At 38.7% G+C, this 19,189-nt stretch overlaps 1 protein-coding gene across 1 annotated transcript; it reads right to left on the bottom strand.

The window, feature by feature from the left end:
• Positions 1-1,118: 1,118 nt before the first annotated feature.
• Positions 1,119-18,305, bottom strand: LRRD1 (leucine rich repeats and death domain containing 1). Its single transcript, XM_077808750.1, has 5 exons — positions 16,014-18,305; positions 14,121-14,319; positions 6,066-6,227; positions 1,543-1,663; positions 1,119-1,299 (listed from the first exon to the last, which is right to left on the bottom strand). The coding sequence occupies exons 1-5, from the start codon at positions 18,303-18,305 to the stop codon at positions 1,119-1,121; spliced, it is 2,955 nt and encodes a 984-aa protein (XP_077664876.1).
• Between the last annotated feature and the right edge of the window lie 884 nt (positions 18,306-19,189).

Here is a 19,189-nt window from a genome sequence, read left to right as displayed (position 1 = left end):
TGCTTCAGGCAAAATCTGAGAACAGTTTTCAAAACTTTTGGTGCACCGTTTCTCATGGTGCAATGGAAACAGTGTGTCTGCTTGTACAGCAGGATACATGATAGTGGATGTAAGCAAATAAAGTGATTTGTTTATGTCATCTGCCAAGATGGATGCCTTTGGGTATGTCTACACAGCAAAGAAAAACCCCCCGGTTGGCCAGTGCCAACTGACTCAGGCTCGTGGGGCTTGGACTGTGGAGCTATTTGATTGCTGTGTAGGCTTCTGGCCTCAGACTGGAGTCCAGGATCTAGGATCCTTTGGAGTAGGACAGGTCTACAGCCCAGATTCCAGCCTGAGCTGAGTACACAGCAATGAAACAACCCTGCAGCCCGAGCCCTGCGAGTCAGCCAGTACGGGCCGGCTCCAGGTTTTTCTTTGCTGTATAGACATACCCTATGATTGTTTTTAACAGTATGTAGATCAGTTTTTTCATCACTTCCCCAGTGCCTCCTCTGCCATATCTCCCAATCTTATATTGAGGCTTCTGTATAATTCTTGGTTCCCATACCTGTGTGTGGGTATGCCACTTCCAGGCAAAACCGGTCTTTTTAGCTCCCCTCCCACACACATTAACAGACTTGAAACAAGTGGTAAAAGTATATAACCACATACTCCTTCTAAAGTTTGTCCTAAGTAACCTATTAAAATGGCGAACAAAGAATTTGAAAAGTATATAATTATTGAAGAATTTAAATGTGGTAGATATCCCAATAATAAAGAAGTCAGCTTGATTCAGCAGTTTTAGATTAAAAAAAAAATCATTTTCTTGATTTCGTATCTTACGTGTACTGTAAGCAGATAATGTATTTTTTAGCTTATTAAAAATGCTTCTTTCCCACTCCAGAAATTAAGAAAAAAAGGCATTGAAGGTTTGAGTGTTTGTGGGGGGAGTTTTTGGACTCAAGACATTTTGAAAAGACATACAGAATTACAAACCAATCTCTAATAAGAAACTAACCATCCAGTCTCTCAATTTATGGTACATTCAGAATGATGATATTTTCAGAAACAGATAATTATATCACAAGCTTTCATCTTGTTCAAAAATAAAAATGATTTTTTTATGTATCAACTATTTAGAATTTTAGTGACTGTGTATAGAGTTTTAAAGCTTTTACTTTGTTGGTCAGGTAATGCATGCCTGTCATTGTTAGTACTCTGATCAACTGATCTATCATTTCAGCAGGAGTTAGAGCTTGGTTTTCACTTTTCCAGCTCTCCAGTGCCTGGAGTATTTTCTCTTCCAATACAAGAGACCTAAACAGAAAAAATAAAAATGCTACTGAGAAGTTGTTTGAGAAAGTCAAAGGCTTAAATAGATGACTCTCAAAAATGTACTATATTATACTGCATATGCGTACAATATTTTGATAGCATATGTGTATAACATATTTGATAATATCACTATCACAGTTGTTTATTACATGACATAAAAACAGTAACAGAAACTAAATTACACTAAGCATAAGACTATTTTGTAAGTTGTTATTTTTAACTAACCTGTTATTTTCAAGAGATTTAATTTCAGCATTATTAAATTGCAGTTTCTGGCAGAAAAATTCAAAATTTTCAAAGGAAACGTTCCCAGAAATTATCTTTAATATCTTCTGCAAAATTTTCCCTGAATATAAACATATTACAAGTGTTATGCTTTATCAAATTAAACTGATATAATTTATCTAACATTCACCATTTGTACAACTATTAATCTTTTTTCAGTTGTGCATGCCGCTTATCTGCTACAAGACTCTGGTTATTGCAAAGACATGCGGCAGTGAGAGGGACTGAAAACTGGCAGGTTCTCAGTCCGGCACAGACAGACAGTATTGTGACTATAGCAGAGAGCTGACAGCTGGCAGGGGGAGGAAAGGGAAAATACACACACAGCACTCAGATCAGGGTGAGGAGCTAAGATGTGTCTGACACAGCATATGACCAGAGACTCACAGCACTAGGACATGGAGTCAAGAATAGTGAGTCTTGGTGCATTCCACAGGCACAGAACATTGCAGCTGGGTAGGCTCAAGGTATGGCACAGGCACACAGCTCTGAAATATGGGGAGTTGAGAATAATCAGGCGGGGTGCATATTACTGGTACACTGGTGAAACTGTATAACAAAACACAGCAGTGAGATGAATAGATAAGTTCATGCATTTCAATTGTTTCAGGCTGTATTTATGGTCATGAGGCTTTCTCACTGAGTTGGGAAAAAGCCATGGGTATGAATGAAGCAGTACACACATCTTTTATGTACTAATTCAAAGTGCTCTGAAATCCGTATGTATAATCAGATTAGCCTGAAAGTAGTTATGCCACTTCAGGGTGCATGGTAGTCTGAACTGCAAATTTTGGGTCATTTGGTTAAGGGATTCCCAAGATACAGCCTCAGCAAAATGACTTGTTTTAAAAATGATGGCTCAGTACATGTAAAAAAATACAGTACATGCACAAGGATGAGGAATGCAGAATAGGCAGATTTGGTACAGGCAGAGACCAACAATGCTGAGAACAGGATAAGTATCTTATCTTCTCTACGGGGCTCAATGCAGCAGGTATCAATTTAGCGGGTCTAGTGAAGACCCACTAAATCAATAGCAGAGCGCACTCTGGTCAACTCTGGTACTCCACCTCTCCAAGAAGAGTAAGGTAAATCGACGGAGAGCGTCTCTCATCGATGCTGTGCAGTGAAGACACTGGAGTAAGTCGACCTAAACTAAGTCAACTCCAGCTATGTTATTCACATAGCTGGAGTGGCGTAACTTAGGTCGACTTACCACAGTAATGAAGACAAGCCCAAGAATAGCCATGCTTCATGCATAGCACAGAAAATGCAGGATTGACACCAACCAGGAAGGAGAACACTCCGTTGAGATGAACTGGGCAGTTTATACCTCTGTAAGCCCCCTGTAGTACCCAGGTGTGAACCTAAGGCTTTTGCAGATCCTCTTTCTCCCTACTTAGGAGAAAGAGCTTTGGAACTCCCTATCACCTGCTCCTGGGGACAAAGAGTGCATCTTGTGTGGGCTATGGACCTTAAGGACGCCTCTAAAGTTCTGGTTATTTCTCACCCATCCTTCTTGGTGATGTCTCCAGCTGATAGATACATTTCTTAAAATTGGAGCTGGCCAAAAAATGGAAATCCCTTCCCACTTCTGGGAGGAGGAAGAGAGGCTCTCTGCCTGTTGGGCTGCTGAAGATGGGAGGGAGGCAGCCCTCTGGGTAAATTTTGTCAATTTCACTGGCAGAAAGTGAAATTGACAAGAACCGTCTAGAATTTCCTGACAGATTATTTATTTATTTATTTATTGGCAAAAATCAAATTTTCTCACTTTTTTTTTTTTGGTTGGTCAGAAAATCATTCTGAGGACAGATTTTTGACCAGCTCTATTCAAAACCCATTGTTTACGAGCTTCCCACCTCTGCATCTACTCTCCAGTTCCACAGGGAGCATGTAGGGGCCACAAGGAGTGGAGAGCTGGAAGCTGAGGGGCAATGAGGTATGCCCAGGAAGCCCCTTTGCAGCCCCTCAATACTACCAATTTATCAAAAAGCAATGGAACCCACTATCAAAAACTTTGTTAAAGAGGAGGTAAGGCTACCTACATTTGCCTAGTACCCTTCCACAGTGTGGAAATTAGCAGCCAGAAACCTGTGAGAGCCAGGAAATACATTCAATCAAATAAAACTCATACATTAGAAAATCAGGAAATGCAGAGTTAAGATTATGATTCCTAAACCACAAAATCTTAACACTGCCCCCTTTGATCACCACCATATAGGGTCACTCAGGCAGAACCGTCTCATGCCACTCTCTAAGATATTTGCCAGTTAACTGAGTAAGGTGAAGAAGAGAATTGTTGGGAAAACTCTAAAGAAGTTCTAAGTACTTAAACTCCTCTGACCCTGCCCCAAGGTTTCCATATAGGGAGATCACATTGCCATACCCTTCACTTAGTCTTTTTATCCAGGATGATATCTGTAAACCTGCCACTCCTGCTCCCTGGACCAATGGTGTTGCCCAGAGCACAGTAAGGGCCTGTGGGAGAGTATGAACAGGTGTGTGGATTTGGAGTTGTAGGGGAGCAGAGAAAGTGGCAGGTAGTGTTAGGGAAGGGTGAGGTACTATTTCATTCCTAGTCCCTATTGTTATCTCCAGAGGGTCAGAGTTAGTGGGGGAGAGGGGTATAGTGATGCTAACTCTGCATTTCCTGGTTTTCTATGCTTTTGTTTCAGTGTATTGCCTGGATCCAGGTTTCTGGTTTTGGCTGTCAACTTCTACTTTGGAAGGATACTGGGCACAGCTAAGCATACTTAACTTCCCTTTAACCATGTTTTTGTTACTGAGTATTAAGAATAACTGTATGCAAGACTCTAACACAACAAGACTGCTTAAAAACCTTATAAACTTGATACATGTCATGGGGAGCTGGCCCATTACCCAGAGCCTTTACAGACTTCTGTAAAGGAGAATGAGCCAACCCAGACTAGACATAGTTACCTAAGTGGCTGCTTGGCAGCTAATTACCTAATAAGCCTGAAAGGGATTACCTGGGCTCAGCTGAGGTGGATGCTGGTTCATAGACAGGATGGTCCAGATCAATAAAGATGCTTAAGGACCTAAAGTTCAGAGTGAGGGAGCTCCTGCATCAGAATATCCCATAGATCAGTGGTTAGAGCACCTAGTGTGAGGTAGGATTTGAACAGGGGTCTCCTTTCTCCCCATCTGACATTTAACCTGGGTCTCCTATATCACAGGTGAGTGCTCTAACCACTGAGCTAAAAGTTATCAGTTAGGCATCATCACTATCTTCTCCTCTTCCAGCCATTTTGTGTGGAGCGAGGAAGGAACTTAACTCATCCCCCAAGAAATGCTTTAGGCACCTCAACTGCCTGACTCCAGGCAGCTGTTTCCCATTCATGGATCACGAAGCAGAGATAGACATCTCCATGCAGTCTGGAATTAGGTGCCTGTCTCCAAGAGGTGAGGGAGGGTTTAGGATACACCCGTCATCAGCAGCTCCTACTGGCTAGCTTAGGCATCTCCCTGCATAGCATGCTGGCTTTTGCAGATCCCGTTCCAAGGCAATCCAGATATCTAACTCAGGCTTTGTGGATTGAAGTTTTGTTCCTGTGACTTTTAAGGGCCTAAAAGTTAGGCGTTGCAATGCTGAGCATTGCAGCACCTAAGTCCCTTTGTGGATCTGGGCCAAAGAGCCTAGAATGTGTGCTCCTAGGGACATGGAACTTGTGGGAGAGCTCACCAGAAAAGGCAGACTACAAGGTGTGTTCCTAGAGAGAGGGGATTCCTAAGGAAAGAGCTAAAGTTTGTTGGCCTCCAGGAATGCCTGGTCTCAGTGAATGGGTCTCTCAAACAGTGGCAGGAAGCACATCCCATCAAGAATTACATGCTGCCTTGGAGAATAGGTGCAGTTGACAGATCTCTGTGGACTCCTGGCTCCAGGGAAGGAGTCTTCTCAGGTAGCAGTAAGAGGCCTGATTCCAGGGAAGGTACTTGAGCCAAGAGAACCCTGATGGTTAAGGGCCTGTATGGAGAGAAGTGGATTCCGGTGGGAGCAGATAAACTAAGACTGACTCTCTCTCCCATCTCAGATGATGGAGCGAAGGGTTGTTTGTATTCTTGTTGGGCCTTAGTTAATAAACTAGACTCCTCAGAAGCCTCATTCAACATATTGATGGTGAATTAGGGGAAACCGAGGCATGGAGTGCCTAAAGTTATATGCTTGGCCATAAGGGGGTGCAATCCAGGAGACACACCATCTGACATTAACATTATTTGATCCCTACAAAATTAGGTAGACTGTAGATTATAATTAAATGCTGTTACCGTTAACCATAAGCATTAGGATGGGGAGGCAAGGGAAAACATGACAAATACAAAACCTGACTTCTTAAATTAGCAAAACACTGGATTTCTAATACCTGCTACAGTAGGCTGTCTTTAACACTTAAACAGCATGTTTTCCAGGATAGTGCATTATAATATACTTGTTCTTAACATACCATCTCTTTCATCAGCACTCTCCAGGTAGCGTACAATGGTATATATCTGTTTTCCTTTACAGACTTCCTGTGGAGGTCTGATCAGAGGATTTCCATCAAAATTTATATCCTTCAGTGACTGAAGATGTTGGAGATCACTCGGCAAACATATTAACTGATTTCCTGACAAAATACGAATAGTTAATTATATTTGTATTATATTGATCTAAAGAATTTCAGTACATGAGTAACCAATCAATGAAATTCCTTTAAAATTATTTGTTGATTCTGATAAGTTCAGTCGTGCACAGAGTCCCTGCCTCAAGATATTTGCAATATAGGGAATCTTTCCATTGACTTTAATAGGCTTTGGATCAAGTTCATAGTGTAGGTATAAATTAGAAAGGTCCAGACACAAATAATAGATCAGGTGCTTGTAAAAGTTTGAAACAGAGTTGGAATCTTACAGAAGTCATTATTAGCACTTATGGAGTAAGTGTGTCTTCAGGAGACAATGAAGGAAGAGATGGAGATCAATTAGTAGAGGCACAAAAAAAAGGAGACTGTTCCAATGGAAGAAGAGGAGTGAAGACAAGAGTGAATAATACAAAGGAACCAGGAGGAGAGAGAAAGAGATAGGAGGCTTGGAAAATGAGGAATAGAGGGGAACAATAATCAAAGCAGAAAAGCAAATAAGAGAGAAGTTGAGCAGGGTCTTGAGGGTGAGAAGAAACTTGAATTCAGTGCAGAAGGGAATGCCAGTGAAGAGACTTGAAGAGAAGAGTAACATGATCAGAGTAATGAAAGAGAGAGAAATTCTGAATTAGTTACTCCTGAGTTACACTGGTGTAAGTAAAAGGAAAATGATTTACATAATGCTAATCAAGGAACATTTAAATAACTTCCAAATCAGGACTTCTAAGCAGCCCAGCTGACTGTAAAGCACAGTGGATGAGCAGGAAGAGATGCACAACCTTCACTCAATTGGGACACTGGGGGAAGAGAACTTCAAAGCAAACTGCCACATTCCTTTACAATCCCAACTACAGCACATTGCAGGTGGCTGAGATGTTTTGAGGTTTTATGTTCAACAAAAAAATAAATTGGGAGTAGGTTTTCCCTCAAGCATATAAAAGTAAACATATTTAAAAACATATTCTATACCCTTTCAGAATCACTGAAATAAAATATTTCAGAAGTGGTAGAGCACTAGAGTTTGGCTTCAGTAGAACTTAACTCTCAGTTGGACTGTCATCTAATTTTAAGACAAAATGTCTATTTATATATGCTCTACACTAAAGAAAATTATGGATTAAATTTTCCTTAAAGAAAACAATTACCAATTCATAAATTTTGAATAATCTATTGTTGTTATAAAGCACTGAACTATGAAACAAAATAAAATAAATAAAAATGTAATTATAAATATACATGGATCCTGAAGCCTCTGGAGTCCTCTCTTTGCTGCACTTGATGGTGGAGTTTCCTCAAGAAATGTCTCCGTCTAGACTCTAGCTATAGAGTACATTGCCAAAGTGAGCAACTCTAACCCAGAAGAACTAATAGTCCAGTGTAATAATAAAGATCGAATTAAGGTATCAAAACTGTAAGTTGCACATAAAAGCAAAATAATATAGGGTATCTGGCTGAATATCCTTAAATACTTTTATAATTATCAGATATTTAATTAACACTATTTGTTAGAATATTTAGTTTGATTTATACAAAGCTACCATATGTTACTTATGTAGCTTTTATAAAAATTAACCATAACAGCAAAATAAAATAATTTTGTCTATTATATAACAAGCTATTTCTACAACTTTTTATAAATATATTTGCAAACCATAGTAATAATCATCAGAATCTAATCACACTACGTCATTCAGCCCAACCCCACACCAAGCACCCCAGAAAAAAACTGGGTTTCACAGCATATCCTGCAGGCTAAGAAATCAAATGGTGGAAGCCAAGACGGAATCCTCAAAGCAACTGAGGCACCTACATGGACTCTGTATACAGCACCACTATGTGATCCACAAAACTTCTCCGTGGCTTCCGCCAAACCTTGTAGGTGTCTAAACTCACTCAATACCTAACTTTCTGCTGTAAAAGTTCCCTGCGTGCCTAATTTTGGACCTTGGCGCGCATGCACTGCTCCCTCCCCCTGGCACATGCAAATGCCTATCTCTCACCTAAGCCCTCAGTGATTCACAAACTGGGGAAAGATAGGCATTCGGCCACTTCAGTTGCATGAGGTGCCCAATCTGGTAGTAGAGTTGCCAATTTTCTAATCACACAAAACCAAACACCCCTGCCCCGCCCCTTCTCTGAGGCCCTGCCCATGCCCTGCCCCTTTTCCAAGACCCCACCCCCCGCTTGTTCCATCCTTCCCTCCCTCCATCACTCGCTCTTCCCCACCATCGCTCAGTGGGCTGGGGAATGGGGTTGGGGTGCGGGAGGGAGTATGGGCTCTGGGCTGGGGATGCAGTCTCTGGGGGTGGGGCCTGGGATGAGGGGCTTGGAGTGCAAGAGAGAGCTCTGGGCTGGGGTTGGGGTGGGTGGGGGGGTGAGGGCTCCATCTGGGGATGAGGGGTTTGGGGTGCAGGAGGGAGCTCCGGGCTGGGCAAGGGGGTTGGGTGCAGGGGGGTGAGGGCTCTGGCTGGGGATGGGGCCAGAGACAAGGGGCTTGGGGCGCAGGAGGGGGTGATGCCCATCTTAAAAATTTTAGCCCAGAATTAGGGGGTGTTTTAACAACTGGACTAGAGTCATTCTCTCTCCCTCTTTCTCTCTGTCCCAGTGACTGTTCTACTGTGGATAAATACTTAAAGAGTCATTGGATTAGAGAGAGCAAGTGAGACAGACACTCTGTAATTCAGTGGTCAGACTACCCTCCTGAGAGGTGGGAGACCCCTAGTTCCAGTCCCCCGTTCCAATCACTCTTCTGTAATTTATCCACAGCAGAACCGTTTCAACGGGAGAGACTGAGTATGAGGGGGCATGCGAATGTTTAGCATATCTGGCACGTAAATGCCTCGTTAAAAGGTATTTATGAGCTTATTTTTTTTAAACAATATGCACTTAAATGTGTGTTTTAACTGTTATCCTCAAAAGGAGAATAAAAATATATACAGACAGATGGTTTTAAACGTCATCTATGGCAGCTCACTGGTGCAACATTTATTCACAGAAAATCAATAGGAAAAAAAATGAAGCCAATACATAAATAAACTAATAATACTAACAACAACAAGTGCAAGCATCTGGAAAAAATACTGGTTAGATAATACTAATAGCTAACTAGTTTAAATCAGAGAATATACTGTACTGTATTTTAAAATTAGCCATTTGCACATGGCAAAGTAGATATTTGGAAGATTTGAAGACTCAGCCATAATACAAAAACCTCACATTGTGGTCAATCTGGAGCACGGGGCCTCAGTGCTAGAGAGCAAGTGAGGGTTTAATGAGCACATGTACTATAGGAAGCATTACCCAGACTCCTTGTGCTTTGTCCTCCATCCTTAGTGGCATCTGGAGGAGGCAGTGGCCAGGAAGGTGGATGGATGCTGGGTCTGTGCAGCTTCTGGGCCCCAGCCAGTTTGCAAACCTAAGTGTTGTCAGCCTTGTCCAGAGCATGTGCAGCTGCAGGAGGCAGCTGCACACTGGGGATGTGAACCAGGCGGGGAGGAGCAGGGGTGCCATTTCAGATTTGGGTGGGGGCAACTTTAACCGTAATTCCAGGGACTACTTAGACACCTGAAAACACGAGTTTTTGCGCAGATAATAACTTAGAAATTAGTAGAGAAAAGCACTGTATTTAATTAGTATATAAAGAAAGAAAAAGATATACAAACACCAATTAAAGCCATATTTTAAGTTTACATGTAAATTTAGAACAATCAGGAGATAATACAGCAAGATATTCCCAATCCCAAGCCTTGAGCTATAAGTTTTGGAGCCTTAACACAGCGATCAGAAACACAAGCCTGATACTATGTACATTATCTTTAGTAGAGATAAATAAATATAATAAAATCTGCTTACTTTCTCTAACATACACTCTGTGTTACTGCCATTATCTATTCTATTTCAGTCAATTGTTTTTCACTCCACTCAAAACATATTTACTTAATTTTAACATACGTGATTAATATTTCTTTTATTAAGAACATGATTTTATTTTTCTAATTAATTTGGCATTTATGTTTACCAATCACAATCATGTACGTGACTCAATAACATTTGACTCCATCATTTCTATTAGTATCTGACTTGGAACCACATTTAATTTTGTACACATTTTAAGTTATTTTATAGATATAATTAAAAATACAATTTAAAAATAAGTAGAGGTGTCAAGCAATTAAAAAAATTAACCACTCAATTAAATAAAATGAATTGTGATTAATCGTGCTGTTAAACAATAATACCATTTATTTAAATATTTTTGGATGTTTTCTACATTTTCAAATATATTGATTTCAGTTACAACACAGAATACAAAGTGTACAGTACTCACTTTATATTTATTTTTATTACAAATATTTGCACAGTAAAAAACAAAAGAAATTGTATTTTTCAATTCACCTAATACAAGTACTCTAGTGCAATCTCTTTATTATGTAAGTTGAATTTACAAATATAGAATTATGTACAAAGTAACTGCATTCAAAAAATAAAACAACGTGAAACATTAGAGCCTACAAGTCCACTCAGTTCTACTTCAGCCGATTGCTCAAACAAACAAGTTTGGTTACAATTTGCAGGAGATAATGCTGCCTGCTTCTTCTTTACAATGTCACCTGAAAGTGAGAACAGGCGTTCACAGGGCACTGTTGTAGCCGGCATTGCAAGATATTTACGTGCCAGATGCGCTAAAGATTCATATGTTCCTTCATGCTTCAACCACGATTCCAGAGGACATGTGTCCATGCTGATGACGGGTTCTGCTCAATAACGATCCAAAGCAGAGAAGACCGACCCATATTCATTTTCAGAATCTGAGTCAGATGCTACCAGCAGAAGGTTGATTTTCTTTTTTGGTGGTTCACCTTCTGTAGTTTCTGCACCAGACTGTTGCTCTTTTAAGACTTCTGAAAGCATGCTCTACACCTCATCCCTCTCAGATTTTGGATGGCACTTCAGATTCTTAAACCTTGGGTCAAGTGCTGTAGTTATCCTTAGAAATCTCACATTGGTATCTTCTTTGTGTTTTGTCAAATCTGCAGTGAAAGTGTTCTTAAAAAGGAACAATATGTGCTGAGTCATCATCCGAGACTGCTATAACGTGAAATATATGGCAGAATGCAGGTAAAACAGAGCAGGAGTTCAGTCACAAATTTAATTAACGCATTATTTTTTTAACCAGCGTTAAAACCTTTTAACGTAAATACTTTGCAATGCCGGCTACAAAAGTGCCATGCAAATGCCTGTTCTCACTTTCTGGTGACATTGTAAATAAGAAGAATGCAGCATTATCTCCTGTAAATGTAAATAAAATTGTTTGTCTTAGCGATTGGCTGAACAAGAAGTAGGACTGAGTGGACTTGTAGGCTCTGAAGTTTTACATTGTTTTGTTTTTTGAGTGCAGTTATGTAACAAAAAAAATCTACATTTGTAAATTGCACTTTCAGGACAAAAAGTTTGCACTATAGTACTTGTATGAAGTGAATTGAAAAATACTATTTCTTATCATTTTTACAGTACAAATATTTGTAATAAAAATATTTGATTTCAATTACAACACAGAATACAATATATATGAAAATGTAGAAAAACATCCAAAATATTTAATAAATTTCAATTGGTATTTTATTGTTTAACAGTGAGATTAAAATTTTGATGAATCATGATTAATTTTTTAATCACAATTAATTTTTTGTAGTTAATCACGTGAGTTAACTGCGATTAATCAACAGCCCTACTTTATAAATTAAAAGGAACACCCATTCAGAAACCAATAGGTGTCTAGTACATGGCATAGGTGCAACTTATTCATGGGATTAAATTCTACTTACATTTGTGCAGCCAGTCTTCATTAGCTTTAGCTTCCCCGTAGTCTTAATATGTACCACAAAGCACATTACAATAGCCTGGTCTTTAGGTGACAAACGTATGGAAAACTTTAGTGAAAGCCCACAACCAAATGAGATGGTTACAGTCATCTCACCAGGTGCAAATGGAAAGAACTGATTTTGTCCACAGCTGTTAACTGAGTAACAAGGAGCAGCCTAGGTTCCACAAGTACCATATTGTGAAACTCTGTTATAAATAGCAGCACCAAAGTACTTCTTTTCTTTGCTTCCCCATAACCTATTGACAATTACTTCAATTTTTTCTGGAATTATCCTCATCCAATCTCATACAGAAACTGTTTGAGGTTCAGAAAAGATGGAGATGTAGAGCTGGGTATCATCAGTATTCTGAAACCAGTGTAGACCGTGTCTCCTGAATAACCCTAATAAAGACCTGAAATACAAGTTGTACAGGAGGGCTGACAGAGTAAATCCTGTTGTACTACACGTGAGACCAACCTGGACGCAAATAAGCAATTTGCCCCAAACTACCCTCAGGGTCCTCTTTTTAAACAAACAAAGAAACAAAAAAAAGAGACACTTAAGAGTTAGTTTTGTCAACAACACCTCTTGGCAAATCGTATTAAAGGCAGCAGATAGATCTAAAAGATTTAGGATGGACTCCTCTTCTACTATTAGGAGGAGACCACCAGCATCAGAGTTTCTGTCCCAGACCCAAGCTTAAAACTCAATTGACTGAAGACAAGGAAATCTGAGGACTCCAGTGACCACCATCATTGCCCCATTACCATCTCAGTCAATATTTCCATGAAGGGAAGACTGTGGGCAGGTCAATAGCTAGTGAGACTGTCACATCAAAAGGTGATTTCTTGAGATGAGACCCTAGTAGACCAAGTCCACTAGCACTTGCCCCCAAGGGAGATGCTGAGAATCTCTACCAACAACAGAACCAGTGCTTCCCAAACAACCAGGAATAGGTCCTATTCATAGACTTTAGCTCTGATAGTCCAAAGTGCTTCCAGAAACTTAGGCCTGAATCCACAAAGGGACTTAGGCATTGTGACACTGAACTTTTAGTTGTCTAGAAAACCACGGGAACAGCACTGTGATTTATAAAGCCTGAGTTAGGCAGAGCAGGAACTTGAACTGGTGGTGTCTCATATCCCAAGCTGAATACCCTAACCACTGGGTTAAAGGGAAAGCCTCCTTCACACACACACACCCAGTTGTTTTATGTAGATCTAGTGGCCTCTGAGAATACTTACTAGCTCAGGCCCTGCACATGACTTAGGCAGAGGATAGTCATGGATTGCCCTGGGGCTTAGATGAGAGATAGGTGTTCCAGATGCCTAGAATGGGGCAGTGATATGTATGCCCAGACGCAGAAACATAGGCACCTAGGAAACTTGTATTGCAAAAGCCTATATGCCAATGAGGTTAAGTGGCAGCCAAGCAGGAGTCTGGTGGATCGCAGTGGTGCCTATAAATGGGACTTAAGCCCCTAAGGCTGAGGTCTAAGTGCCTTGTGGATACAGGCCTCAGTGAGCAAGAACAGTTGAATCTCAAGTAAATGTTTGTCCCCACAAGATGATATACTGTCATTGTAAAGGCAGATAGCTCAGTTTGGAACAAGTAATATTATCCACAAAATAACAGGAATTTCTCACACCAAACAAAAACCAACAATCAACTCTGTAACTGATTGGAAGCCACCTAGCATAACTATTAATACTTAATATCTGCCATCTCACATGTGTCTCATGCCTTTCATAGTATCACATTCATAGGATGGTAAAATCAGATCACGTGTGCGATTCCACAGAGTTAGGTCCCTGCAACAGACATGCAAGGAGATGCTAAACTTGAGAGAGGTACTATAGTATGAAGACACCAAAGATACTGCAGCATACGTGAAAAATGGGAAGTTGTATTTTCCTCTCTCCCTCAACATGTTCGCTTAACTAATTATTAATAGACTCCGCTGGCTCAATATTTTAATGCTCGCATTTCAATAATGGATGGGGCACCTGATACGTACCACTCAGATTAAGTTGTTGTAGATCACTCAGTGATGTAAGAGATCTGGGAAGCTGATTAATATAATTATTATTTGCAGTTAAGCTGTCCAAATGTTTCAGTTCCCCTATGCCTTCTGGAATTTCTTTTAATGCATTGTGAGATATATCCAGCTCTCTGAGGCAAGTCAGTTTAGACAGCTCCTCTGGAAGTTTAGTTAACTGGGAAATAGATAAAATAATTGCTACATTTACTCACTTATTTAGTAAATGACAATATTTTCTTGCATATAAAGCTGAAAAAGTCATTTTTCCTCCTTATAAAATGATATTCTGTAACTCAGTTCCACCAATAAAAACTCATAGTCTTCCATTCTGATGGATGTTGATTTGTTTTCCCAATAAGAATTTTGGTGATAGGCTTAGAATCGGCAGAAGAATTTTGTCTAGATAAAACAGAATAGTATTTCTATCAATGCTGATAACAATTGTATTATGGGATAGTGTCAGCATTGTTGGAACTGTGGGAGGGGAATCTTTTGATTAATTATTTGATTAATAAATGTAACTAAAGTGATTTTGCCCTCTTCGAAGAAACTGAAGAACAATCACATTTTCTCTCCTTTGTTTTGCAGTCAGAATGAAAATAAATATTTATTCTCTTCTTTGCTTTTCCTTTTACAGCAGTGGGACAGTAAAAGGGAATGAGTTTTCTTTTTCTTTTTTCTCTGGCAGGAATAATTGTTCTCAGTAAAGTCCAGTGAATAGGATTACCATACAAATTGAAGATGGAACAGATCTGTTAGATCACTAAGTATAATCCCCTGCAAATGAAGGATTTAGTACCCTTATAGAAGTCATATATGCATATTTACAAAAGAAAGGTGAGCCCTGTAAGACACCAGATGGTGAAATGCCAATTCAGCAAGTTTTGGTGAAAAGAGAGATTAAAAATAGCCAATATTCTTTTATGAGTGAGCTCCTGCAGTTTTTCAGCAAAGGATTGCGTTTCCTTACACTTAAAATTTATAAGTGCTGGGTTATGAGAAGGAAGGGCTTGCTTCAGAAACAATAACAGTGTTTGTTTCAATTTCCATTGGTGGTAGAGTGTCACCATGCTAACTTCTCTCCATGACAACTACTCATGTGCTATTTTAGTCTGAAGAGAAGGTAGACAGGTTTTTTAGTGGAGAATTTCTTAGTTCTGCTCCTTAGCACAAAAGAAACAAGCAGTCCAGAAAATTAGACTTCAGAAGTCTGAGGCAATTTTCTCTATTATAAGTAAAATATCCTGTGTAACTATCTGCTGAAATGAGTGAGACTGCAGTGATAAATATTGTGGTTGTCTAAATCCTGTTTCAACACACAGAATAGAAATTGTAAGGTTTTATTCCTTTCACACAGAAGATTCCTGGAAGTGGGATTATTTGCATAATTCTGATTGGTTACTTTGCTTGTCAATCCTCATCAGAATAGGAGGCCCCTGAGTCCAAACTGCAGGTGCAACAGGAATAGAATATACTGAGGTTATTGCTGATCAACCTGATTCAGTTTTTATCAAAATTGACAAACTGAGAGATTCCTGAATTACATAAATGTGAGGTCAGAATCAGACCTAATCTTTCTAATGAAATTTCATTGAAAGATCATCATATATATTTGCATTACTGAGAATATTTTAATCAATTCATAACCAAAATGTTACAAAAGACATTTTCAGTCAGTAGCCAATTCCATTTATGTTACAGTTTAGCCCCTTTACAAACTGTTCCTGTTCTTTGCTAACTGTAGGTGCATTACAAAAACCCTTTCAGCCCCTTAGAAGAAATTCTACTATTAATAAATTTTCAGTACAGAAATTTGTATGACAACTAGGATTTTTTTTTTTTGGCCTAAAGAAAACAATGTCCTCTTACCTTCAGTCCGTTTATTTGGCACAACTTGAGTTTCTCCAGTGATGAAAGATGACATATTTCAGATGGAAAAGATACTAACTGATTGTTTGACAAATTTAAGTCTTTGATCACTTGCAGATTACAAATATCTGAGGGAATGCACTGTATTTGATTCTCTGAAAGATCAAGTGTCTGTAAACTATTTAAAGCACACAGTTCCCTGGGAAATGAGACAAATTTGTTGTGGTATAAAAGAAGTACCTGGAGATACTTCATATTAGATACCTCTTTTGGAATGCTATTTATTTCATTTTCACTTAAATCTAAATAAATTAGTTTTGTAAGTCTGCACAAGTGTTCAGAAAAAGATGACAGTTTGTTCCTACTTAATTCTAGGTGCTCCAAATTTTCAATAAAAGAAATTTCAGTTATTATTTCTGAAATATAGTTTCCACTGAGGTTTAAGATTTTAAGAGCAACCAGTGCACACAATCCAACTGGAAACTGAGGAAGTTTGTTATAGCTCAAGTCGACTTTAATTATCTGCATGCAATTTTTTATTTCAACAGGAATGCACGTTAATGCATTTCCAGAAGCTTCTATAATGGAGAGGTCTTTAATACGTGATATCTGTTCATCTAGGTTATCCATTTGATTTCTACTTATGCAAAGTTCCCTTAAATGTTTAAGTCTGTGCATCCTATTAGGAAGGTGTGTTAGCTGATTGCCACGAAGAATAAGACGTTCCAGCATTGTACAATTGCAAAGGTTCTCTGAAATGCTTCTAAATAAATTGTTGGCAAGACTAAGAACTCTAAGTTCTTGCAAATTCTCAACTTTGTCTGAAAGAACGTCCAACTTGTTATCATCTAGCCTGAGTTTTTGTAGTTTTGCCAGTTGAAAAAGCTGCACAGGCAGAAATACAAGTTTATTGTGATTCACTAAAAGTACTTGTAATCTCCTGAGCTCTTTAATGTCCTTAGGTAAGCCCTGAATCAGGTTCCCCGAAATGCTGAGTTTGATTAGATTTGGAAGGTAGCAGAGGACCTTTGGGAACATTAAGATCTGATTGGAATCAAGGTTGAGTACATTCAAATTTTTCATGCTAACCATGTTTTCTGGCAGCGTTTTTAAATTATTTACAGCAAGATCTAAACTTTCCAAGGTTTCAAGGCCTTCCAAGGCAGCTGGAAATTCTTCAATGTTATTGTGACTGACAAAAAGTTGCTTAATATTTACAAGCTTTGATAACTCTTTAGGGAGACATGATAACTGGTTGTGACTGATGTTCAAAACTCTCAGTTTGTGAAGTAGGGAAATTTCAGGTGGCAATGCTATCAATCCATTTCCTTCAATGGACAGTATTTCCAGGTTTGTCAAATTACCTAGATTTTTATATAAAGTTTTGATTTCATTATTGTTTAAATGCAAATATTTTAAAGTTTGTATTTCAAAAACTACTTGAGGGATTTCCCTTAGTCCTTTAGCATTTAGTTTAACCATAAATTCCTCATGTTTTTCCGCATGCAATATATGTGTTGATACCTTTTCAGCTATTTCAGGATTCTCTTCTGATTGTAACTGATTTCTTTTAGCATCTCCTTCAACAGTTTCTTGAGGGATTTGGTTTAGTTCTTCAGCATTTAAATCAGTTGTGATTTCGTCATCCCCTGTCTCCTGTAACACACTTGTTGATAATTTTTGAAACACTTCAAGATTTTCTAGTGAGCATAATGTGTCTTTTCCCACATCTCTTTCAGAGATCTGCTGAGAGAGTTCCATCAGCCCTTCAGCATTTAGATCAGCTGGGAATTCATCACGCTTTTTTTCAGGCAATACACTTGTTGAGAATACTTCATCTATTTCAAAGTTTTCCGCTGATTGTATTGTGTCTCTTTTGGAATCTGTTTCAAAAACTTCTTGGGGGAGTACCATCATTCCATCATCACGACAATCAGCTATGTTTTCATAGTCTTCTTTTTCATTTGACATACTTGTTGATAATCCTTCAATAATTTGAAAACTCTCAAATGATTGTAAGATGTCTTTACTGGCATCTGCTTCAGTAACTTCATGTGGAATTTCATGCAGTCCTTCAGTATTTAGGCCAATTATGAGTTCATCCTTTTTTTCGAGAGACCTTGTTGATGATTTTCCAGCCATTTCAAGATTCTCTATTGATTGTAATGAGTCTTTCCTAGCATCACTTTCAGAAACTTCTTGAGGGCTTTTGTTCAGTCCTTCAGTATTTAGGCCAGCTGTGACTTCATCCTCATTCTTTTCCTTCCTGCTTGTTGATAAATTTTCAGACATTGTGGGATGAATGGATCATTGATTCCTTTCTTGTATCTCTTCAGAAACTGAAAAATTGTAAGTGTGGAAACCATATAAAGCAACATGTTGTTTAACATTAGGAGATTGAACTAATGATTATAACAGAATTTTATAATAATTATGATTTTTTAATATAAATATGCACCCATCCATTTACTTGGGCTGTTTACTGAAAACCGGATTTGGCTTTATTTCTGATGTTCATTATTTCTTTAATATAGTCCTTTGTCATCTAGATTTTCTTGACTAGAATAACAGAAAAATACAGCATCACAAACAACTCTACATTTGTTCTAGTGGGTTTCCACAATGTCACCAAATCCTGGGATTAAGTTGAGAGGGAATTGGGATTTTCCTTTGTTTTCATAAAATAATTAGAATAGTACATTCAGACTGACAAATAATATGAAAAGTAAAAAAGGGCAAGTTTTTTTTAAAAAAATAGGAGGCTAATTTTAGGCTCCTAAATCCATATTTAAGCACTCAAGTGGCCTGATTTCAAAAATACTGTGCATCCAACAGGTCCTGTAAACTTAAGGTGTCTAAATATAAATTAAGCTGCTATTTTTAAAAATCTTGGCCAAAATGTTTACCATAAAAGCCCTAATCAGAATATCTTCATGTATGTTAGAAATGTCTCATGTACTATCCTTAATGTACATCTAGATGGATGCATATGGATACATCACATAAAAAGATCTTGAAATAACTGAGGGGGGGTTTACAAGATATTTAAGCTCTTAGACCCCAGACTTAGGCACTTCAGTGTGGAGTATAGATTCCTAAATCCCAGTTTTAGGCTCCACCGTGATTCACAAAACTCCCACTGAATGCTGTAGGCACTTAGACTCACTCAGTGTCTA

Source organism: Eretmochelys imbricata, chromosome 2 (genome assembly GCF_965152235.1).
Source record: "Eretmochelys imbricata isolate rEreImb1 chromosome 2, rEreImb1.hap1, whole genome shotgun sequence".
Lineage (NCBI taxonomy): Eukaryota > Metazoa > Chordata > Testudines > Cheloniidae > Eretmochelys > Eretmochelys imbricata.
Note: the sequence above shows the minus strand (reverse complement) of the source record. Positions and strands in the feature narration are given on the sequence as shown.